Source organism: Cryptomeria japonica, chromosome 3 (genome assembly GCF_030272615.1).
Source record: "Cryptomeria japonica chromosome 3, Sugi_1.0, whole genome shotgun sequence".
NCBI lineage: Eukaryota > Viridiplantae > Streptophyta > Pinopsida > Cupressales > Cupressaceae > Cryptomeria > Cryptomeria japonica.
In genome coordinates this window covers 125020201-125046248 of record NC_081407.1, presented here as the reverse complement: position 1 = coordinate 125046248, position 26048 = coordinate 125020201, and the positions used below count along the sequence as shown (strand labels likewise).

Sequence of the window (26048 nt, the reverse complement as noted above, 5' to 3'; positions counted from 1 at the left end):
GGAGTTCTTCCACGGGGCTTCCAGAGAGCTTGGAATACATGTACCTATTGCATACAGCAATTTCTTTAGCCTCTTCAGGTTATTTCGTAGTTATCTAAGTACACCGAGAAGAACCATAAAAATTTGGAGCATGCATGAGATTCTGATTTGTTGCACTTGTAAAACAGAAAATACATTTAAGGTTTATAATGACGACTTCAAAATATAGAACATTAATTCTACGACTAACCAACATCACAGACAACAAGATATATCATAAAGAAACTGAGAATCCATGGAGAGACTAGCTTGTATCATAAATAAATCATCAAATGAGTTTCTATACATCATGAATAGCTCATGTAATTTTAATATTTTGTTCCATAAAGGAAGCATGTCAGACCACTTCTTTTATTATTCAGTTTACTTGTCTGCCAAGCGATTATTTACCCATCTGAAAGGCTAGTTAAAAAAATTGAGAAGCGAGATATTTATGCTGCTCATAAACAAACTACGAAGGTATCACCTGGAAACAAATGATCCTGACACTGGTTTCCCATATGTCAACTACAGGCATCCGCTCACTGCCTCTTAAAACTCCAGAAATAATATACATAGGCTGGTTAACTTCACTCAGTATGTGAAAACAAATGTTTCACAAGTATAATTCAGAATATACAGAAACTTCCAAATGGTTACTAGCATTATCCCTAGTGAGGTAAAGCTTCAACCTCATTGCCTTAACCTTTAATGAGGTGGCATACAATCAAATGCAGTGCATGCTTGCAAATATTGCAAACATGGTAGAACTTAGACTTGAATACAATATATAGCAATTGCTGGAAATTAGGACAGGATCTGCATAGTATGTCTGCTTCCGTACAAATTGTTAGATTGTAAAGGTAAAAATATGTCTAGAGCTGTTACCCAGGGGCCACAGTAAGAACGTCATCCACTCAGGCTATATAAACCGCCACATGAGAACTCGCTGGCTTTAAACAATAATGCTACAGCTTGTCTACAATCAACTGAAGAAAAACTATTCTCCATTTTGATGGAAAATACTGGTGTTGAAGACATGCACTACATTCTTAAACATTAAGGAAAGTTCAGTGCTAAAATAATCCAATAATATTATGTTTAGCATGACTGGTCCATTATCCTGGAAGTCATTTCACCCTAAGATTTTCAAAGTTAAAAATTACATAAGCTCCTGCTTTGCAGAGGCGAATCACATCACATGGCTCACATCACATGGCAATCAATAAAAGCTTTTGAGTAATGTGAACCTGTGCCTGGTCAAAGAACTTCCAGAGTGCAATGCAATAAAAGATACTGAAAGTTCATTCCCCCACACAGTAAATCCATGCAATCTTCAGCATCATAATAACAGATCAAATCTAGTTGCTTCCCCACCTCCTTTTGCGAGCAGGCCTTTCTTGTTTAACTTCATCAGTTTCATTTTCTAAAAGAACTTCATTCTCGGCCTTTCTTTGAGAATCCTTTTCATTTTGAATTGGTTGTTTAAAACGCTCCCTCCGCTTTTCCAGTTTAGCTACTGCCTCACAATGCTGACGGTTTCCACTTTTATCTGTATCTGCCTGCATACCTTCAGCAACATGTACAGGTTCATCTGAAATAGCCTCTTTCTCCTCCTGATCGGCAATACGGTCGTCTCCCTCTTGGGATTGAGGACACTCCTTTCCAGGTTTCTGTTTTGACTCTGGATCAAAACTCAATTCAATCTTAGTTTCCTCTTCCTTTCTAGCTACAGTATCCTCATGATTTGCAGGCATTTTATGATGTTTTCTTGCATCATTGTCCCATAAATTAGCTTCTTCCTTTTCTTTCTGACTAGTCCAACGCTCTAATTTGGACCGGCCTCTCCTTAGCTGTTCATCTTCAGACACACTGTCATCAGCAAGTCGTTTCAGTTTTGAAATGTTACGATCTGAACCTTCATGTTCATGCATCCTCTTAGAAAGGTCCGGGGGCATTATGCGGTTGTGAGTTCTCCTATCAGTGTGAACAGTCCAGACAGTTCCTGATTCTTGATCTTCAGTACTTCTGTCTGATGCCTGTATAAATTCCAAATAGGTTAGAAATCTTATGTGGATCACCTTAGTACATAAACCTAGGTGATTCCAATACAATAATATAGTGATCATGTCACAGCAAACAAGAGGCAAGCTTTAGAAGAATCAAAGAAAAGAGAATTTGGAGAAAAAAACTAGCAACACAAGGAGGCCCAAGACCATTTTTTGAAATGGTCAAACATTTTCAGACCTTAAAACACGACAATGTTATCCAAAACAACTGGAATAGGCAGACATTGAAACATATTTTCCCCAAAAAAATTGTACACAATGCTCTAGGTGCATTGAAAGATCTTACATGCCAAAACTGCTAATCTCAAGAATGCCTCCAAGTTCCTGTAAATATCCAAATGCACGGGATTGTTCTACAGTCTACCATAGTTTACATGTGCACAGTTGCTCTACAACAGTTTTTCAACTTAAAAATTATATTATTTTGTTTCAATCAAAAGAATTATATATTTAGACTTCAAATTCACAATTCACATCTTAGAAATATCATGTGTTTAATCAAAATTTGAATTACACTTGTAGGTTTGGGTTAGGCAACTTGTGCCTTTTTTCTTCAGTGAAAACTTATCTATAGAAAAGTTTCAAAAGCTTCAATTTGCTACTTCACACCTGGAAATATCAGTCTTGATTGGTCACAAGTGATAACCTGAGTAGGACAAAGATACCTAGCAGAAACCAATAGATTACCTCATCTTACATCTTCGAGAATTATACCCAACTGAATTACTTTTTCAACCTAACGAATATGAAGCAAAAAAGCAACTAGGTAGTAAGGCATTGTAGGCTGATACAAAGAGGTTGACCAAATTTGCCAACTATTAAAAGGAAACACGGCATGTTTTGCAAGATATACTGATGGAACTAAAGAGTCCATCAGGGGAGATGTAAGATTTGAAGCCTCCTCTTATTAAAAGATTGTCAAGAATCACAATAAAGCAAGATACTTCCAAAAAAGTCCTATAGCAGCAAAGGCTGAAAATGCAGTCTGTGTGACACGGTGATATTTGTAAATTTAAAAGTATTATAATATTTCCAAGTATCAGTTGCCAATGAAAACAGATGGTTAAAGAGTACTTAAAAAACAGCTGCAAGAGTAGTTCTGGGTTTTAGTTATACCTTTGGGAAGCTCAAAGGATTGTTGTGATCATGGGGGAACAGTGGTTGAAGACCATGGGTGAATTCTACATCCACCTCAAGGATCTCTAGATTAAATTTGGGAAAAGACAACAAATGATATCATTCAGAGAGCTGCATATTTGTTCACAATTGATTTTAATGCACGAAAAGGCCATGCTACTTGATAACAGAAACTCTAGAGAGAACGATTTTGGTAAACTGAGTTTTTTAGCATCAACATTACAGATCACACTCCATGAGCTTTTTCTTCATCTTGACAGCAGATCACAGAATGTGAACTGAAACGTTGATGCACATAGCTGTTTCCCAAAGACATTCTCTAATTCTTGAAGGCTTTGAAAACATCATGCCTCCAAGAGTGATTCTTCAGTATAATTCTATGTTCCAAGTTACAGAAACAAATTTAATATTTTTATATACACACTTCTCAGACCCAATGAAAGAGACACCTGAAAAGTCAGAAAAGCTTGTGAGTATGCAGTACATACCAGCATCCAAGACTTCATGCTGCCGACTGCACCCAAAAGAAGTACTAATACCTTCTATAAAAAAAGGAAATTTAGATATGAAAATGAGAAGTCGCATTCATTTTCTGTTAAGTCTTGTAAAACCATTCTATCCAAGTTACAGAATTCCAACAAACGTTTATACAAATTTGAAATGCATTCTTTATTTCAAAGTCTGGGAGCTCAAATAAAATAAAATGACTTTCAATCAAAAGAAATCTTAGTAGTAACTTCCTCTAAGTAATTGGAAATCGGCATGAAAATGTGGTTTCATGCTGTCTTTCCCTAAAATCATGTCACAAGGTAGTCTGCAATTCCAAACAGGCTATTTATTAAATTAATTAACTACTTAATATTTTGGAGTCTCTTGTCTGAGGCAGGGGTCCCATGAGGGGGGCTTAAGCTCTATTTTTAAGGAAGAGGCGGTCCCATGAATAAAAAAAATTGTGCTGGGGGATTATCTGGAACCTTTTCCCATAGAAGCCCCTACTTTTTAGGCATGCAAATTTGAGAGAGTGAAAAAGGGGTGGGGCTAGAAATTGCTCCACCAGCTTAGGGATGTTATCTGCCATGTGTCAAACATCTAAGTTTAATTTCTATTAAAAAATAATCTTGGAGAGAAATAAATTATTTTTACTTGTTTTTATTATGCACATACAAAGATCTTATATTCATGAGACCACCAGCTTCCTTAAACTTTCAGAGCTTAAATTTTTAAGCTGAACTACACTACAAATTCAAGGGACCACCAAATACAATTTTTTCCTAAAAAAGCTCAGCAGCTCCAGCTCTATTTTTTAGGAAGTCCCCCTCCATGGGACTCCAGCCTGAGTGTCAGAAAATAAGAGAAGCCATAGTTACATGAAAACATGTACCCTGAACTCAGGTACCCGTCTCCCACACTGGAAACACATTTCCAATTTGGAGACACATATGAAGACATTTACAGATGCCAGGAGACTTCGGACAAAATTTTTTCATGTCTCTACATCTCCCTGAAGTTCCCTTTGAAAATTGAGAATGTTCCTATAGAAGTTTCTTTTATATATCATATAAATTCAATTAGAAATTTTCTTCAAGTGCATTTATTTGGCTGACAAGAGTTTGAAGAATTAAAGAAATACACTGCAACTTGTAATTTTCTATTCTTTGCATGAAAGAGTAGGAATTTTCTTGTAAGAAAAAAAATTATTATCACGGCCCAACGAGATACTAGCGAGAAGAAAACCAATAAAAAGGATCAAGTAGTCCGTTTACTCAGTTTTATCAATTGATTAAAATATAGCCATCTCAAAGGACCCAAGTACCAAGTCTTAAAATAATGGCATTCCTGTCCCAGTTCAAATATGCTGCCTCTTGATGATTGGAATTTTAATTTTAAAATGTTTATGTCATGATGATTATTATCAGAGAACAATATAAACAATTTCTTTTATATTTTTAAGCATTTAACATTATTTGAAATTGTATATAGCCATTATGTATTTTTTTAAGTCGAATGATTCAAGTAGTTTTTTATATTTGCAATCTCCAAGTGCCCATCTACCTTTTTGAAAACCAGTGTATCAGTACCCATCCCCATCTCCCTTTTTGAAAACCAGTGAATCAGTACCCATCCCCATCTGCTATACCAGTCCCCATCCATGGGACTATAGTAACTATGCCAGACACAATTGTGAATCCTAAAATGTCTCAACACACACCAAAACCTCGATTCTTGGATGAGCGTAGCCTCCATGTGACCAAACAACAGCAGCATAAAAATATGAAGTGCAATTCTTTATACTGGGACCAACAAACTCAACAAAAAATATTAAGTGCAACTTTTCACACAATGACCAATTAACTAAACCAAGTGAATGTCTTTACACAGATTCAAAACCACCAATAATTGGCTTTGGGAAATGGATGAATAATAGCAGAAATGTAAATATATAATGATGATTAAACTGCCTTACAAATTCAAGTTATTCAACAATGCTGCTACCAGCTTCAGGTGACATTTAGCTGGCCAATGCACCAGTGACTTTTCCAATAGAAAAATAAAAAGTTCCTTTGGACTTCTTTGACAATATCTTTTTGAACTTAAATGATGATATTCTCATCTATAACAAACTGGAAAGAACATTTGTACTTTTTGTTAAAAGCTATACAATTCCTCCAGCTCTAGGGCACGTCAGTAGTAAAGATGGAGTTCAGGCTACTCCTACCAAGGTTGTTTAAGTCATTCTGATTGAACGTCTCCAAATTAAGTGACACATATAAGTCATTCTTGGCTAGAATTCATCAATCTCATAGATAAAGATTTGTTAAGTTAATTTTAGGAGGCACAAAACCCCTCCCTCCTCAATCTCAAAGATAAAGATCAATTCAATTAGTTAGAAACAACAGGAAAGAATGCCACACCTCAGGACATGGACAAGTTAATGACTCGTAGCCCTGCAGTTTCACTTCTAGAATTTGGCACAAGGGGTTGTCCTCATGCAAACAGAGAGAAAGTAACCTGAGGAGAAGACAACTATCTATAACAAAGATACATTCTATGTTACCCACGTTTTTAAAATAATCAAGCACCATATTTTGAAGAGCAGCACTTAATATTTCAAACTAATAATCAAAATTGTCCAGGAAAAAAGGTAAGTGAAGCTACCAGGTTCCAATACTGGTTAGTATTTAATATAAGTATATAAATGATGCTTTTGCAGAATCAGCTCACTAAACTACAAACATTATCTTGGATTAAACCAGGGCGAAGATAAGAGATACTATTTGAGCATGCCAAGATAGAGAAGTTGTTGCTAGGATTTAAGATAAGCAAGACGCATGTCATATCCCCTCTTCCCTAAGGCCAACCTCAGCCCCACTTGTTTAAAAGTGTTTTTTTAACACTACTCATATTTATATTTATTGATATTCATTAAAATATTATTAAAATCAAAATTTAACATTTAAATTTTCGCACTGGATATTGGGTCCATGCACCATCCAAAGCACATATTTATAGGGTTTTATGTCAATAAGAAAAAAAACCTGAAGACTTCTGTTACGTTTTGGTAGTTATCCCGTTTGGATCTGCCAGGATGCAATCACTAGCAGCCAACAGGTTGGGACAAAACCCCTACCCTTGTTCTATTATTTCCCATCAGACCTGGCATAATTCTGATCTAATTTTGTGCTTATCAGCGCAGGAGCTGACTGCTATTTCTGAGGATATAGGAAGGTTCACATATTGTCCAGGCCACAGACCACTCATTTCATCAATCTGGAGGCAATCCCATCAGCATCATCTCAAAACATCATGTTGACAGGCCTTTGACAGGAGTGCTGGACAGATTTTCTGCATCTAGATGAGCTCTCAGATAGAAGAACAGGAGGAGTAAACCAGGCAAAGCCGCGATCAAGAAAGCAGTGAGATTTGGACATCAGGGTTTAAACGCACTCCTCCAAGGACAAATTCAGCAGCTCCACATTCAGATATGCATCAAACCTCAGGCAAGTGGAACCACTGGAGTATAAAGAGATATGGTCAGCAGCATTTACCTGTTGTAGGTAACCATCCATGGAGGGCCCATCTCCACTCGGTAGTGTATGCAGCAAGGTTGCCAGATTCAGATTTCAACAAAACCTAGCCACATCTATCTATGCAGTGAAGGAGTTCTGACCGGTTACAGTTCACCCAATATTGCAGAACTCAAGTTCTTATCATGTAGGTGCAGTCTCGGATATGTAGTAGGGTATAGACCTGAGTTAGTTGCAGACTGGCTCTATTAAGAGTGTTAATTGTAAACAGCAGCATTATTTCTGAATCTAGATGGATGTCCAGTCACATGTACCATCTATGTCAATCTGACCTGAATAATATCATTAAAAATTGTAGTTATTTTCAATTACAAGAAGGGTTCAAGTGTTATTCAGTTTTCAGTATATTTTGCATGTTTTGTTGTTGAGCTCAGAAATGAATAAATCTAGAAAACTTCACAATTATAGTTGGGAATCTTACAACGCACAATTAAGGGCAAAGCATACATTCTCATATACCTAGTCAATACCATTTTGAACTTTTTTCAAAGCATTCTATCAAGTCAAATCTTGTAATACTTGTCAAATTGATGGAACAGATTGTGAAGGGTCCAAGACCCTTGCACTCCTTGGCAATTACAAATACAAAATAGGATCACATATGCCTCAACTTGTACAAGGGAAGAAGTAAACCTATATATTGGTTATATTTTAATGCTGGATTATCGTGCCATTTTGTTCCCATGGATACCCCTAACAAAGCTTCACAAATTGCTAATTTACCCATGGTGAACAGCTATAAGATGCATGATTTTCCATTAATATTAGAGAGCAACTTATCTTGATGTATTGGTGTGAACATGATGTATTACTTAACCAGGTTCATATTAGGTCCTATTCGCAATTACATACGCTTACTGCTTCATATTAGGTCCTATTCGCAATTACATACGCTTACTGCTTCATATTAGGTCCTATTTGCATATTAGGTCCTATTCGCAATTACATACGCTTACTGCTTCATATTAGGTCCTATTCGCAATTACATATGCTTACTTTGGTCATTTACATTTTAAGTCTCATATAATAGCATTAAGACGCCTATCATGAGCTTAGTATGTCCTAGGGTTTCATCCTTATCTTTATAACAAGGGTTTCCTTATTGTATAGTGTACCAATTTCATTTTTGCAACTACTAAATTTTCTAGCTTCGTAGCATTTCCATGGCTTCCCCTATGTGGAAGGTTGTTTTGGTTGCAGGTGATCCTTGGCTCATGTAGGGTTAATCAACAACCCTTTCACAACGTAGTCATCACTTTCAGACAGAAAGACAAACTGAGATAGTTAAAAGACGCCTAAGATAAATTTTCTAAAACAATATTCCTTAGCAGCTAGCTCCATGGCTGAAAAAGATTCCACCTAACAAAAATACTGTAAATTACAAATATCATGGTAATGAAAAGTAACACTTAAAGCTCTTCTGGATTGTGTCCTTTATTTATTAAATTATTAAGTCTTATGACAAAAAGCACCAATTCATGATCATCTTAATCTCAGTTACCAGCTTCTGCTGGTATGGCCCAGAATCAGAGCCAGGTATGGTTTTGGATCCGATATGAGCAGGGTTCACCCCCAAGTCCGTCCCAAGTTCACCCCGAGGGATAGTGAACAAGGACATACCCACAGGAACCTAGGCCCGTGGATACCCATAAACAGGGCCCATGGGTTAAAAAGCATTTTTTAACTTGAAAACAGATTTTTTTATCTTTTATTTTTTTAAACCCTAATATTGCCCTAAAGATGCCTCTATTTCGTCTATTTACTCATTCTTCTCATTCTACTTGCATTTTTCTTCAAAGGTGAAGGCTACAGAGGTGTGAGACACACATCAAAGGCATAGAAATCGTTGGAGAAGGAAGATTTAGCCATCAAAAATGAGTGAATCTTCATTTTTTTCAAGATTTTTTTGAATTTTTTTAAAGTTCAAAAAAAACATTAAGAACTTTTGGATATTATTTTACATTTTATATGCATAATAGGGGGTTATAATGCCAAAAAAAAATTCAATATTTTTCAATAATGTTGAGTTTTCCATTTTTTATTTTAGGTTCATTATTCATACATAATGGCTGGAAGTGCAAATGCAAGCTCTAGTTCAGTTGCCCGAGCCCAAACTCGATAGAACCTTTTTAAAATTGATGTCGATTCACCCCTTTGGCATCATACAGCAATGATCAAGCAAATGCCCAGTGGTGGGAGTTTTTTTTGGTTGCGTAACCATTGTGGCGTAGAGTATACCAGCTCATACTATAGAGTGAAAGGTCACTTTTGTGCCATCCCTAGACGTGGAATAAAATTTTGTAAGGGGCCAGATGGCAAAGGGCTGCCAAAAGCTCTAATTATGGAATATATTAGAGAAGAAGAGGAGGCCGACGGGAGAAGCAACAAACCAAAGAATGATCATCCTCTTACCAAGGCAAGCTCAAAGAGGCCTCCTAGTAGTAGTGGCTGCACAGGAATGGCTGACCCACATCCTTTCATGCCAATGCCACCACATTTTGAACCAAAGAATGTTGTGGTTACATGAAAAAGAAGCTCATTGGATAGTGTCTTCAAAAATGAAATCAGGGAGGTTGCAGATCCGAGTGTTGCTCATTGCATTTATGACAATGGGCTTCCTTTCAACATTGTTAGATCAACTTATTTTCAGGACATGGTGCATACAATTTGCAATACACCTCTTGATTATGTGTGTCTCGGATATGAAAGGGTGCGAACCACCTTATCAGCAAAGGAGAAAGCTTTCGTAGAGACACGATTGAGAGTCATCAAAGATACATGGCCAGAAATAGCTGTCCATCGTTTCGATTGGATGGAAAGATAGAAAAAATAGGCCATTGATCAATGTTATAAGAGTGTCCCCTAAAGGGGTAATGTTTTTGAAAGAGGTGGATTGTGAGAGGCAAGTGAAAGATGCAAATTTCATTGTCAATATCCTCATAGAATCCATTGACATGGTGGGGCCTCAAAACATTGTCCAAGTCATAACGGACAATGCTAAAAATTGTAGGGTGATTGGGCCTATAGTGGAGGCTACATATGGTCACATTTTTTGGACACCATGTGCAGCTCACTCAATTTAATCATGTAAAAGATTGGCACACAAATTAATTGGGTGAAACAAGTTAACACGAAGTGCGAGGAGATTCAAATGTTTGTGACTAATCATCACATGCAACAAGTCATAATCAGGACCTTCTCCAAGTTGGAGTTGTTGAAGGTAATTTAAAATTTTTTATTTTTTTTTTAGTTTTTATTTTTTATAGTTGATATATGATAATTTTCTATGCCATATTAGGATGCCGAAACACTATTTGCATCTCACATACTCATCTTAAGACAACTTGTGAAGGTGCGAGAAGCCTTGAGTGCTATGGTCATCAACACCTTGTGGAGTGTATGAAAGCAGTCAAACACAAAAAGAGCCCAGAGAGTAAGAGCATTGACCTTTAATGATGATTGGTGGGATCATGCGAAATATGTTTTGAGTTTCACCGAGCCCATCATGAGCATGATTAGGTATGTCGATATTGATTGCCCATGTTTGGGTGAAATTTATGATGGCATGGATTCCATGGTGTTGAAAATAAGAGCAATAATAGAAGCCAAGGAACATGACCCAACGGAACATTTTTCAAAGATGTGCAACAAATTGTTGTTGACCGTTGGAACAAAATGACCACCCCCTTACATCTCTTAGCATTTGCTTTGACACCAAATTTTTATAGCATTTGCTTTGACGCCAATGTTTTATAGCATAGAGATGCTTGCATTGCCAAGGAGGGTGCCACCATATAGAGATGTGTAGATTACTACTGGATATAGGGCTGCATTTAAAAAAATATCCATGAGACTAGGAAATATTGTCTTGAGGGAGTTTAGCCAATTCGTATCTACAAAATATCATGATTTTGTAGCTCTTCAAGCCAGATATGGGATGGAGGCTGATGAGTGGTGGTATGTACATGGTCAAGGCTCCACTTTCTTGCAACCTCTTGCAATTAAAATTCTCCCATGTATATTTTTATTTTTTATTTTTATCATTTTCCAATTCCATTCAATGCTATCATATTAAAATATTTTTATTTTATAATTTATACAATTATAATTATGTTTAACAAGTTGCAAGTTCTTCTTCAGCTGAGCGGAATTGGAGTACATACTCCATCCACTCGATCAAGCGGTGAGAAAAAAAGCAAAGAATTTGGTCTACATACACTCCAACCTTCGTCTATTGTCACATAGGAAACCTAAACATGATGAGGGTGCAACAAGGAATTGGGATCTGGCCCCTGAATGTACTAATTTAGATGCTACAATCGCACAGCTTGCCCAAGTCTCTATATATAAGGCAGTCATGGAACTTGACAAAGACGTAGTTAGTGGGAGTGGCAATCCAATGGACTGTGGTTCAAATGATGTCGAATTTGAACCAAATGATGACCTTGGGCTTGGGCTTGATGCTTCAAATGAAAATGAATGTTAAATCCCATATGGCTTGTAATTTGAATTTTCATTGTGTCTTGACATTTTGAGACTTGAAAGCTGAATATTATCATTTTTTGCATATTACATTTACGATATTATAAATATTTATTGGCAATTATGGATTTATGTATGGGAAAGTTACATTGTATGGATCATATCATTGTAATAATAGAAATGACAATTTATATTTTATAGTTCTTTATGTTTGAACATAAATATAATATATGTATATATGAACGTATATATGTACGTATATGTGTGTGTGTGTGTGTGTATGGATGTACTCGTACCCAAGGAAAAAAAATTGCCGTACTGGCAAATCCATACCTGATTCCGGTTCCATATCCGTACCCATACCCAAACCAGTAACTTAGATCTTAATGAATACTGTCTAATAAACTCAAGATAGGATAACATCTGAGCAGGACAAGCACCTAAGAGAATGAGGAAGAAAATTGGATTTTAATGAGATTATAGCCTCATAAGCAGAAATCTCTTCAAGTGAAAAGAAGAGAGAAATAATATCCTAGATTAAACAGTAAATATAGGATACTAGCCAGGGTGAATCAGGTTGCATAACTCTTGAGCTACCAGTTCATGATTATCTTAATGAGTGCTGCCTAATTAACTCGAGGTAGGATAACATCTGAACAGGACCAGGACCTAAGTGATTTGGAAGATAATTGGATTTTAATGAGATTATAGCCTCACAAGCAAAAATCTCTTCAGGGGAAAAGAACAGAGAAACAATACCTAGATTAAACAGGCCATATAAAATACTGGCCAGGATGAATCAGGTTGCATAACTCTTGAGCTACCACAAGGAACACAAGTACAAACTATATTGAAGGACTCATATTTGTAAAAGTAGTAGTAGAAAATTTGCACAACTTCAACCACTACCATTGCTTTGTCCCAAAGTTGAGTGAGGAGTGGGCATCTTTAAAATTTCTTGTCTTACATGGGATTGTTAACACAACATATAGATAAATATATATTTGAATTCCAGGAAAAGAAATCTTAAACTAACAAACTGAAATACAAACATTAGCTGATGCTGATTTTATTGTAAAACAAGAAATGGTATGTAAAAAAGGATTAAGCATGACAGTAAGATATGAAGAATGCTATAATAATTATAATCAAGATAAATAGATCTATATATCCAATATATTTGGTATTATTTGTAGTGACTGTAGTAACTACTGAAAATAATTTAATGCAAATCAAGCACTCCAATTGATGCAGGAAAAATAAATAAACGAGGAGGCTTTGTTAATATTTCTCATTATTTAATAATAGTAATGAGGTTCTATTTGGATTCCTTTCAAGTATCTATGTCGTTCCCCTTTGGTTTTCAAATAGTCTAGATCTCTTCAAATTGCAGATTTCATTATTTAAAAAACTCAGATATTTAAATATATACTTGCAACAATTTTCAATTACAATAGGCCATTTGTTCAACCAATTGCTAAAGCAGACATATCGTAAGAAAAATCCAAGATTACCTCACAAACCAGGAATTAAATACACCTTAATTTTGGTTTATTAACAACATGACAAATAAATTTTGAAACCCAAGCAGACTCTTCATTACAGAATTATAACTTTGTGGTAAGAGCGCAGATTTCTAAATATGAAAAAGATGTCATCATAAAAGAGAATTAAACACAGCACTTAAAAAAGCAGCTTGTTACAAGATTGGTCAAAATAATCTTCATACAAAATACTTTTCTGTTATTTGTGATGTCTGCCATAACTACTGGAAATTATTAACAGTAACATCAAGCTCTCCAATAACATTGGAATAAAGAAAACATACAATGAATTTTCAATATTTCTCATTCATTAATATATGTAACAGGTTTAAGGTGGATATTTTTCATATTCTCTGTTGTTCCCTTCTAATCTTTTCAAAATTGCAAATTTCTATACTCTAAAAAGAGTCAGATTTTGAGATATACAGTTGTGGGGATTTTCAGCTATACAAAAAGATCTCGGTGGAAGGAAGATTACACTAGAAGTGCTATGGATCATATGGTCAAATACTTGCTAACAGAGATCCTTCATAAGAACGAAAGACTACAAGACTACTTCTCAGGCCATGTATTTACATTTGATTTGAGTTCTTAAGTTTCAGACTGCAACAAAAATCTGCAGGAACTCATTTCTTTGTAAAACAATAACTGCCACATTAAAAAGATTAAAATGCCACTAAAACATGCAACCCATTACAAGATTAATCAAGATAAACTTTCATATTGAATATGTTTGGTATCATTTGCTGCATCTGTAGTTACAGCTGACAATCATTTACTAAAATGATATTTTGGGTCTCAATTACTTACTGAGAAAATCACAATGCAAAATTTCAGTGAGCAGGAATGGACCCATGCAATTTTTGATTGGGCATCATTTTGGAAAAACACAGTTCTGATTTTACCTTTTTCTCATGATGTGTATTGTAGTAATCTTCAGTCTTCCTCCTCTTAGCAGCTACCTGATCATGGCGAATTCTATCATCTACCAAGCTAGAAACTAATCCATTCCGATTATCCAAGGTCCTTTTTTCCCGGTACATCTTTTGGTCTTCTAAACTGTGTCCACTGCTTGTATGATCATAACGAGGATGCGAACGATCAAGCCGTGAATTCCGATCCATTCGCAAATACAAGTCATCCCGTTCATGATGTCTCGATCTTCCTGTCTCCTCTACCCGATCTTTAACCTTGACACGTGGATCTTCACTTTTTCTTTTATCTTTTAAGCGATCTTTATCAATACTAGAAAGACTTGCTTCTTCTCTGCTGCGAGCTCTCTCCCTGTCACTACCGTGCCACATTTTTTCTTCAGATTGACGCTTGCTCCTGCCTGCTATGATTGACTTGTCATCCTCTCTCTCTCTCCTATAATGTGTCTCCTCAATCCCTGGCTTTCTCCAATTTTCATCTTCTTTTTCCCTTCGCCTCCAGGAATCATCCCTTTGTTTTCTCATCCTAGAGTCATCCAGTATGCTCCTCCTTCTGGACTCTTCCTCTCTTCTTCTAAAGTGATAATCATCCTCCCTCTCTGATCTCTCCCGGCTGATTTCTTCCCTCTCTCTCAAATCCCGAAGCCCTTCATCCTTATCTGTTCTCTCTCTTCTATGCACGTCTTCTTCCTTTCTTCTCAAGTACTCATCATCCCTTTCATGTTTTTCTCTATGCATCTCATCCCTATCTCTGAGTTCCCGCATGCCTTGATCCTTATCTAATCTTTCCCTCTTCCGTGTATCTTCATCCTTTCTTCGTAAATATCCTCCATCTCTCTCATTCTTTTCATGTCCTATATCTTCTCTCTCTCTCGGATCCCGAATATTCTGATCTTTATCTGATCTTTCTCTTCTTCGCAAGTCTTCTTCCTTTCTTCTTCTTCGATATTCATCAGCTTTCTCATTCTTCTCTCCCACCATATCTTCTCTTTCTCTAATATTCCGTGAAACTTCATCCTTATCCACTCTATCTTTCCAAGTCAAGTCTTCATCTTTCTTTCTTCTAATGTAAGGATCGCCTACCTTTTCTTGCCTTGTCATAACATCATCTTCTTTCTCTCCCCGCCTAGCATCTTCTCTATCAATCTGGACCCTCATATCATCTTCATCCTTTCTTTTTCTTGGAAGCAAGTGATCCTGTCTTTCATCCCTATCATTGTTTTGTCGCCTGTCCCGATGCTGTAAACCACCATCCTTCGAAACATTATCTCTCCTCCATGAATCTTCATCTTTTTCTCTTAGATTCCGTAGATCTTCATTTTTCCCATACCACGGTTTCACATGTTCATCCCTTTCCCTGAGCCTATCAATCCTTTCATCTTTTGCTCTCCTATGGTACACTTCTTCATGATCTCCATGCAGATACGGGTCATCTTCACGATGATGCAAAAGTTCTCTGCTTTTCTGGTGCCTGCTGTCTTTCTCATTATTATGCCTACCATTCCAAACATAGTCATCATATGGATGAGAATCTTCATCAAAATGTAGCTTATTTCCATCTTTCACAGGCCTTTTCTGAGGCCTGTATTGTGTTATCTCTTCTTCAACATTTCCCCGTCCTCTAGTATAATCCCTACTATTTCCTCTATCTTTAGAATAAGCTCGACTATTTCCAGAATCAGCTTTACTGTTGCCACTTTTTGATACCTTGAAACGATGGACATAACCTCCTACTGGTACCGGTGACTCGTGTGAACTCAACTTGTGCTCTTTTACAGAATGTACTGAACCATGGTCATCAGTTGTGTACTCTTCACCTCTTGCTTCTGAATTTGGTTTGCTTTGACCATCTGATCTTGAATCAATATGCATGTCTTCCACAGCATGTTGCTCTAGATTCATGCATCTTACATCTGGAGTGAGCTTCCTCTCAATATCATCCATTGGGTGTCCTATTTCTGGAGACCATGCCCTTTCCACACCGTTCACCATTCTGTCCTTTCTGAAGCTATCAGCTCTGCTCCTTCTAACATCTTGATTGGCAGCAATCCCATTTTCACGCTCATGTCCTAGTTGAGGAAAACCCTTGTTTGGTTTCATCATATGTGATCTTCTGTTCAAACATCAATTCAAAATCAAAGTTCAGATCAGCGAGCAATGGACATTCAGACAGACTTAAATCATACAGATTAACATTTAAATCTCTAAAACATGAGGTAGTAAAACATTAACATACAATACAGCAGTCAAAATGCTAATAGATTAGCAGATGTATTTAAAATTAGCAATTCAACCTTAGTCTATAAACAGAAGTGTAAATTTGACATGAAGACGAGAAAATATTCCACAAGAAATGCAAACCATAAAAAGGACCAATCTTAAAATCTTGCCAAGCCAAATAAAATGATAGATAGAAATTTATTTGGTTTCTATGTTTTTGTGGCCGCCAAAAATGTTCTCACAAAAATAGTGAAAAGAATTCTGCCTTCATAAATTGGTTTTCAAAGGAGTACTTAACCATGACCATGATTTCCTGATACCTTTTCGTAGTTGCATTCCCATTCTTCAAACAGTTGTTGCTTGAAAATCAGAAAAACCATCATAAAAAACAGTTGAATAAAAGGATTTGAAATTAACTTTCCAATGAATGTGACAGATGTGCAAGGCAAAGTGTCATACACATACCATAATAAAGAAAATATAAGAAAAGTCAAACTTGCTAAATTATTCAGCTCAGCTTCCCGTAAACTAAGAAAGCATAAAATCAACCAGAGCCAGAATATGAATTGATTTGATAATGCAACAGATTTATAGCCAGCAAAGCTTCCCCATGAATAAGCTTAATTCATGAAATGAGAAATCGAAGTTATTGAAAACTATACAGCAAATTCATAACACAATAGCATTGTGAAAAGACTGATGACCATGGTTGGAAAATGACAAACACTAAGATTCCAACATTTTATATAGTGAAGCTTCATTCCTGATCGATAAAAAAATTTAAATGCATTCCCAACCTTCCTACACCTAGGTAGACCCATAGAATCAAAATTGCAATTATACACCATTAATTGCAGAATAGCATATTTGCCGAGTTTTTCCCTGTTAAAATTGTGATTTTTAAATAGATCATGACTCATGATTTTGATTGTTTTTAAACCAATATTTTTGTAATTGAAGTTTAAACACAATTTTGACAGGTTCTTTTTTGCACAGTAAAATTTAGGTATGATTTAAACAAAATTTTGGCTGGTTCTTTTTTGCACAGTAAAATTTAGGTATGATTTCAACATTTTTTAAAGATTTGACAGGATTGTTCTACAAATTTTCATGGGTGTGTTTTCGCAGCCAAAAAAGGTTCACGCCTCTGATTAGGGTTAGATAAATAATTGATCAATGTTGACACCATCCCTCCAAAAATGTGAGTGTTCTATTTGTAGATCTAAACATGTGAAATGTTTGTTCTTTTTCCAAAATAGAAGTTAACGTTAACATTAACATTACTCGTATTTTTTAAAATTAAAATTATTACAACTTTATACATCAAAATAATTTTATTGAAATATAGAATTATACTTGAATAATTTTATATTAAAATAATATTATTCATTAATGAATAAAATTATAAATAGCTCGTGGTTCTTCCCATAGTGTGTTGGTTATGTGGGGTGCTTTTGTGACCACCAAGGTTCAAACCCCTGTTGGGCCATTGTGATCGCGGGCTTGTGCCTTCACTGATCCAATGTGATCGCAGGTTTAAGCCTCAGCATTGTTAAATGCGAATGAGGTTCCCTATTTGTGACCTCAACAGTTCATAGCTCCGGGTCAAAAGCATTTCACGTGGTACCAGAAGGTGTGTCGTGCCAGCGTCACCAATCACATTAAAAAGTTTACCTTGCACTTTAAAAAAAAATATAAATAGCTCTTGATTAAATAAATAGTTCTTCATGGATAAATAAAATAAACAATATATATATAATAAAATAACTATAAAATGTTTTTAGTAAAATAAAATTTAGTATAGAACCTTATATACATCTGTGTGAAAAATAAGTTGTTTTATATTATTTTAAAATTATTTAAGGATTTTGGGGATGACCCCACAACGCAGCGATAAGCTGCGAGCCTCCTACATGGGACGTCTTGGGTTCAAGTCTACTCGAGGCCCATGAATCCCACACACACGTAATGGATAGATAAGGTGATGCTTGGGCATGGAAGACAGGACAGCACAAGGAGATATAAGGGTGTTATTGCCGAACAAACATGATGAGGCCCCTCAAAAATGTGGTCTCACTGGTTCATAGCTCCAGTCAAAAGCGAATACCACTTCGGCTATGATTGATCCAAATAAAATTATTTAAGGATTTTTATTTTATTATATTATTTACTTTATTTTTATCCAAAAACTATTTTTATGAGTAATTTTATTTAATTCAAAATTATTTTATTTTACTTTGGAACATTATTCAATGATTGTTTTGATTAGCCATATTTAGTTCTGAAGAACTATTTTATTTTATTTGATGGCACAATAGGGTTTACACCTCTGCAGCAAAACCATAACGATATTCCAACTAAAATAGGTTAAAATGTTTCTTTGTGAACAAAAATCATACAAGTCTTCTCAAAAAAAGACTTGGTGGGCATCATTTGAAAATTATCAATTAAAAGACTACCTTGAACAAAGATCTCTCCTCTTCATTAAAAGAGAACACTTATAAAATTTATGGTTGTTTTTCTCTAAAAGTTTATAACAATACAAAGGTGTCAACGAAGGTACATGTTTTTCAGTTACTCAAGTTTAAAAAAAAATACAACAAAAACTCGACAATCAAAGGAAAAGAGATTATTAACTAAAAAATGTTAGCAAAAAAATCAGAAATATCGCTGATTTTGAATTACTCAAACTTTAAAAAAATAGTACACGCAGGTCTGATCAAGTAATGGCCAGATTTAACTACTGTCCTGAAAGGTGAAGATACAGGCCCAGAAGATTAAAAGGTGCTATTAAGTTTTCTGCTATTATAAAAACTATAAGCATAAAACTTCCACAAATTCTAAGCACATAGTATTTACTTTTTAAAATTTCAGCTGCTTTTAGTTTGTTTAAGTTATTTTAATGCCATCCCCGCTATCCCAAAATTTGGGGAAAAAATTCCGTCCCTGAGACCTCATCCTACTGTCTTGGAAACTCAGAAACACACTTCTAAACGACAAAAAGATAGAGAAGAAGAAAATTGTTATTTCTGAATAAGATCTGATAATTAAAAAGTTCCTTGCAATCCAGCCTTGTCCTGAGAGCTAAGTCAGAGATTGTCAGATTTTAACGCACAAATACAAGACCCAGCAAACATTAAAACGACCCCTAAAACTCATTTGAAATCATCATTAAATTTGTTTATATGTATGTATGGGCAAACAGTTTGCAATGAATTAGAGAAGTGGAGAGACATTTTTTATCATACAACTATTAATAAAAAGAAAAAATTAACATGTATGCCAGCCACGGCCGACATGTCCCTTGCAGGGTCAACATCAGCTCTGCAAGGCCAACGGCAGCACTGCAGTGCCAGCCACGATATTTTAGAAAATCTTTCATTAATTTCTTTGAGGTTTTTTATTACTACTTAAAATTTATTAGCTTAATAAACTATTACTAACATTTGATATATTAAGTAAGATTTTATTTTTACAATTGCTTTAATTTTTAGCATTTTAATAAAATAATTTTAATTTTTATATAATATAATAAATAAAATTAAAAAATTGTAGATATATTTATTTGAATTAAATTAGAAAAAATTCTGAATTTTATTAATTAACAAATTAGTTTCAATTTTTTTCTCTGCCAAACTCAATTATAACATGTACCTTGTTACCTGGTATGAGACTGTAAAAATACCATTAAAGAGAGAAGAACTTTGCGGATAATTGTTTTCTAAGGAGTGAATAAATAAAATACAGAAAACCCAAAAAAGAACTGTACTAGATAGATTTCAACCTGATATCATGTCGCTGATCAAGTATCCTGGTCGTGAAGACAGCAGGACCTACAACAGAACCTGGCTGGCAGGGAAAAGGAGGGTCTGGGGGCAATGGTAAAATCCCATCCCCGTGATGCAATGTCCTAGGTATCAATACACCTCCCGAACTAGCCTTTGGATCATCATTAACCCTTTCCCAGGACTCTGAATGTTGCGTTTGCAAGAAATATTCTGGATTATCCTGTTTCTGATCTCCTTCAAAATCTTGGTCATCCTTTTCAGAATCCTCCTTTTCATTTGTATCATTACAACCTTCAGCCACTCTCGAAGGGTCAGTAGTATCATCCATTGACGCATCCTGTAAGACAATCTGATCCCACCATAGGCAAAAAGGAACTTTGTTAACATAGATAAAACAATTCCACAAAAAAATAAAAATAAATCAAGAAAACTGAGCTCCAAGTATAAGCTCTAGAACAATAAAGAACATTACACTAACCTCTATAACAGCATCAGAATCGTGAAATCGTGGCCGCCTAAAATCTACTGAGGGTCGTCTTTCAGAACCACCACCTTCAACCTGTATAGCTCTACCTGTTGGCTGCAAAAACAAAATGCAATAATTTAGACGACCTATATAAACATTCATCTGGATAGCATTAGCTAGACAATTCTCATTAAGAATAGCAACAACATTGGAAAAAAATGTAATGAGAAACAACGTACAATTGGTGCTCTTCCACGCCCCGTACCCCTTCCACGACCAGGCACAGAAGATCCAAGTTCAGATGGCCTATTTTGAGCACTTTCTCCAAACACTTCTGGCAGACCAGCAGCAGCTGCGAGCTCAGGAGGCAGGTCTGGATCATACTCCTAGCTCAAAACAAACCAAATTTCAAAAATCAATCATACCACAGCAAAGATATAACTCATGGAACTAGAGCAGACATATATTGTTCGGCTTCAGATTGACTAATCACCTGTTCTGACCTTCCACTTTCATAAACACGAATTTTACTTTGCATTGTTGCCTCCAACCGAAGTTGCTCCTGCCAAAATAAAACTCATCCATTTGTTTAAATTTACCAATGTAAATAGAAAATAATAAATAAACAAAAAGGCATAATGATCAGTCTATAATCAGAGTTTCATGAAAATGGAACACACCAATTGTCTGCAATACTGTTTCCAACCATCTTCATCAAGGTTGAAGTTGAAAAAATCTGTTATATCAATCCCAGGAAGTTTCCATGGCTTCTCCTCAAAGCTATCAATGTCAATTTCAAATATTGTCCTGCATCGTGGCCATTGGGGATAAGAAAGAGATAATCAATACCTAAGAAATTGATAATCAAAACCTTCAACCAGCTAACTTTGGTAAATAGAAAAGACTAACTGGCCAACATACCAAACCCAAGAGCTTCTCATTATATCAATCAATATTTGAACTACTTATCAGAAGAACATTGCAAACACTAGTAGCATGTGAAAACAAATTGAAGGAAACGTTGTCAAGGTCTAATTTCACTTCAAGCACAAATTGTATGGTAGCGAAAATCACAAATAGCTAAGTTCTTTCAAGCATATTGGCTTGTACAAACAGAACTTTTCAATAAGTGGCCTTTAAGCAGTTCATACGAAAAAATTAGGACAAGCTTCATTTATCTAGCTGAATTTTCCAAAATCAAGTAGGAGAACATCTAATTGGCACCACTGACAAAAGTTGCCCCTTGTCAAATAATGAATTTAACATTTAATGTTACCCTCCAGAAGGTCAGCCAGTAAGCTCTACCCTCAAAAGGTAAAGAGAGCCCATCTAGTAGGAGCACATCACATTGGGACCATGTAGAAAAGCTGCCCCTCATTGATTAAAGAATTTGATGTTTCATGCTACCCTCCAGAAGGTCAGCCAGTAAGCTCTACCTTCAATGACCAAGAAGCCCATTAAACCTAACGTACAAGTTCATAAATGCATTTTTACCAACCTGAAAGTTGAAAAAGCACCATAGTGTTTATTACCAGTTTACAAACAAAAGAGGTCCACCTGCAGAATATTGTTCAAAACAAAGAACTGAACATATAACCAGCAGAACCCTGTTCACAACCAAGAACTTAACATATTGCTCTGGCACAAAAAAAAATTATGTCACCATCAGAATTATTTCAATTTGATGCTCACAAAGAGAACCTGTTTATGCATATCTCCGCAAGACGGAATGATGCCAGTGTGAAGCAGCATACAATAGTGAGGACTTGTGCTCACTTCTCTAAAATGTCAGCTGAAATATTTATCAAAAAGATTATGCAACTGTGTATGAGAAATCCAATCTAATGAAAAGAAAAATCCTACTCAAATAAACCTCGGCTATTATTTCATGATTGTGCTTTTGCCATGAAGTCAAAACTCCAGCTGCTTCACCAAGTTGCCTCTAAACATCATATTGTCCATGGTCATAGCAAGAATTGTAATGCATAATAAACTATAATGTGCCAGTAGAGATTGCTTTACACAAAAGCAAGAAGCTTCAATACAATTATAAGGAAGTTTTCAACAAAGGCATATGTTAACAGCTAAGGTGATAAATATTATAATCAATACACTATTCTACTGATGGCAAATACAGAAAACTGTTGCAGGTTTCTTGCCTCAATAGAGGAAATTACAACATTAACATCAAATATCAACAGTTACGAAGCCTGCTAATAAGCAGTTAAATATTATGAAAGGTAAGAGTTGCTTTCAAAAACAGTTTGTCAACATATCAAAACATACTGGTTCTTTAAAATTCTATCCTCTATTCTTCCCAATGACACATTTTGATTTTGTAAAATATGGTATATATATGAATGGTTTGATATTGCACCAAATATTAACTGAATAATTAACTTACTTGCTAGGAGGTAGAGTAAACTCAAATGTGTTCTGAAAACCACGTGCACCGGGAACACCAGTCCAAGCAGGCATACCAGGCCCAGGTAGAGAAGACCTCGGCACAGATCCCCTGCCTCCACCAGGTATCCAATCACCTCTCCCTGTTGTAGCTACACCTTTGCCAGGTCCCCACACACCTCCACTAGAGATTGGAGGTCTAAGGTGATTTTGAGCACCTCCAGAAGAGCTTAAAGCACCGCCAGGAATTGCTGTTGCACCTGGCCTCACATACTGCACAAAAATGAAGATGTGATCAGCAGTTCGCAATCTCTAGAATCTTCTTCTCTTAATAAGTTAATTTCAATGCTAGGAATAGATAGTTCGCATTAAAATAAGAGTTCAAAAAGCCAACAATAACATCAAAACAAGAGTTTGCAAAGCCAACAATAACATCAAAACAAAAGTTTGCAAAGCCAACAATGATACATGATAGTTCACATCAAAACAAGGGTTCACAAAGACACATGAAAGACATCCAAAATGTAGAGGTATTATTTCAATTTAAGTGTGCAAAATTTGATATGTGCCTCTGTACTGCAGTCTAACGCATGTGTACTCTATTGTTAAGCAACTTTGGACAACATTTAAAGTTCAAAGGACTGACAAACAACACTGAAGAAAATAATATTAGCTAAATGCAGAGTTTTCCTTACATATGAACTTCTTGCATTTTCTTTTTTCTTGTGCCTACTGAGCACAATACTATGTTTTATGTCATAAGTAAATGCAAAATCCATTGTTATACAAAGGAGAAAATAAAGTAAATCAAGGCATAGAGACATAAGAAAAGTCAAACCTTATAGGAATAGTGTGGATGATAATGCTGATTGCCATAACCCACTCTAGCGATTCCTCCATTTCCAATTCCAACATTACCCTTTCCATTCTGCCCTTTATCATCTCCAACTTTTTCTGCTGGTGAGGTTTTGTCACCAGAAGTAGAGGCAAGGCCATCTAATGGCAACTGTGTTTCAACTCCCCATTCTTGTTCTTCAATGGGATGATCATCACCGGCAACAATCACCAGATCATCCCCATCTTCATCCTCACTTCCTTCTTCAAAATCCCTGTCCCCTCTCTCTAAAGTTTGATACATTACTCGATCATCATTGAGGACAATCTGTAAATCATCCTCACTGTCACTATCCCATTCGTCCCTCATTTGCGCATCTTGATTTTGGATACCAGCCATTTCAGCTGTAGGCATCAGTTCCTGCCTCTCAGATCCTTCTGCAACAAAGTTATCTCCATTGCCTTCACCACCATCCTCATGGTAACTTGATATCCCAGGTATAGACATCGCCCCACCAGAAACTACTCCAATACCTGGAATACTGTTATTGACTTGGGGCGAGCCATTCTCTTCTCCAAATTCCTGCATATTATTTTCAGCGGTCTCAACCGATGCGTGAACTGAAGTATCTTGCGCAACTGTTTCGTTGGGTGGTTCCAGCACAGCGATTTCGCCATTCCCATCATCGAATTCATCCTCCTTGGTCTCTGGATTCTTCAACAAATTATCTTGCCCAGAAGCTTGAGTGCCAGCAGCACCAAATTCATCAGCTTCTGAATAATTCCACTCCATTTCAGACTTCCCTGCGATGGCATCTTGGTCACTGGCATCGACATCAGCATGCCCTGAAACACCTGGTGCCTCACTCCTCGTGCCATTTAAATCAAAATCGTCGTCTTCTATTTCGGCGGGCTGGGATTCCCTTAACACCTGCTGCTGGTGTGACGTCGAGGGCGAGGATTTCCCGTACAATACTACCTCGTCGTCGTCGTCATCAAATTGCTCATAAATCGGTTTAGACGTGAGGGTTGCAGATGGATTGTTAGCATTCACAGTGGAATTTTCGACCAACACGTCAGCATAAAGATCTCCAAACTCGTCTTCTTCTTCCATGGGGTTTTCTACTGAAAGTCAGAATCTGAACCCTAAAATTTAAAAATACAAAGAACCGCACATAAGCCTATAAATAATTATCTCCTTTGCATTACTTAACTTTATCCCCTGCCTGTCAATCAAACCGGAAGATCAAAACACCTTCGGTCTTCTCTTTCCACTTTTTTTTACCAAAAGAAGAAAAATTCCTATACAAAGAGAAACTTACAAGGGCAAACCCTAGGCCGACATAATTGATGTATGCAAAAAATTCTTTCAAACCCTAAATACAAAACATAGAGCCGAAAATGTCCTTACCGTAACTCGAATTCTCGACCTATACCTCGGCCCTGAAATGATGGCTTCTAACTGAAATATTTAATCCTGGCATAGAAAGGATTTCAATTCCGGGCGAATGGCGCAGGCCTCTTTGTTATACGTGTTCTTGCTTTGATTTTTTTGGTAGCTTTTTCTCTCAACGGGATGGAGACCTGGCCAACAAGGCAAGCAGTCTCATCTCGCTTCCTTAAAATACCTATTCTTTTATTTTTCACCCGAACAATCATGTATGAGATTTTTCCTTTTGGGCGGATTTACATTTGTTTCCCATTCTGTCTTGGAATTATGATTTTATTTCATTAAAATCTGATTTCCTATTATGTAGGTCTGAATTAAGTTGTTTGTAGATACAAAATCTAAATTATAATTTTTTATTTTGTATAATATCAAATGTAGAAAACAGATTGAAGAGATCATAATAAGCTCAAATGTATGTATGTGAAGAAATATTTGTCCAAAAAACTCCACCAACAAGAAACATCTATGAATTTAGGAAATCATAATAAGCCAATGAAATAAATTGGCAAGAGAGGTCAAGAAATACTATTACTTTAATATTTGAGTATAACTTGTAAATAAAATAATTCCTCAAATCTATAAAATATTTTTCAATCATAAATATAGAGGATGTATTAATG

The 26048-nt window shown here is 36.0% G+C and overlaps 1 protein-coding gene across 4 annotated transcripts; it reads right to left on the bottom strand.

Moving 5' to 3' along the window:
- Positions 1 to 253: 253 nt before the first annotated feature.
- LOC131038765 (FIP1[V]-like protein) lies at positions 254 to 25621 on the bottom strand. Of its 4 annotated transcripts, none has more exons than XM_057971306.2 (10): positions 25390 to 25619; positions 23983 to 25124; positions 23146 to 23417; positions 21422 to 21548; positions 21235 to 21303; positions 20981 to 21127; positions 20754 to 20855; positions 20272 to 20624; positions 14241 to 16380; positions 254 to 2057 (listed from the first exon to the last, which is right to left on the bottom strand). In XM_057971306.2, the coding sequence occupies exons 2-10, from the start codon at positions 25090 to 25092 to the stop codon at positions 1380 to 1382; spliced, it is 4998 nt and encodes a 1665-aa protein (XP_057827289.2). In that variant the 5' UTR covers positions 25093 to 25124; positions 25390 to 25619; the 3' UTR covers positions 254 to 1379. The 4 variants fall into 4 exon arrangements, with proteins under 4 accessions (XP_057827289.2, XP_057827288.2, XP_057827290.2 ...); XM_057971305.2 differs by having other exon boundaries at positions 23983 to 25117; XM_057971308.2 differs by lacking the exon at positions 254 to 2057 and adding an exon at positions 6682 to 7581 and having other exon boundaries at positions 25390 to 25621.
- Positions 25622 to 26048: the final 427 nt, after the last annotated feature.

Coding starts and splice junctions, on each gene's coding strand:
- LOC131038765 (XM_057971306.2), bottom strand. CDS start 25,092: ATGGAAGAAGAAGACGAGTTTGGAGATCTTTATGCTGACGTGTTGGTC. Junction 21,304..21,421: donor AACAGTATTGCAGACAATTG/GTGTGTTCCATT, acceptor TTATTTTGGCAG/GAGCAACTTCGGTTGGAGGC. Junction 16,381..20,271: donor GATCAGCGACATGATATCAG/GTTGAAATCTAT, acceptor ATGTTTGAACAG/AAGATCACATATGATGAAAC.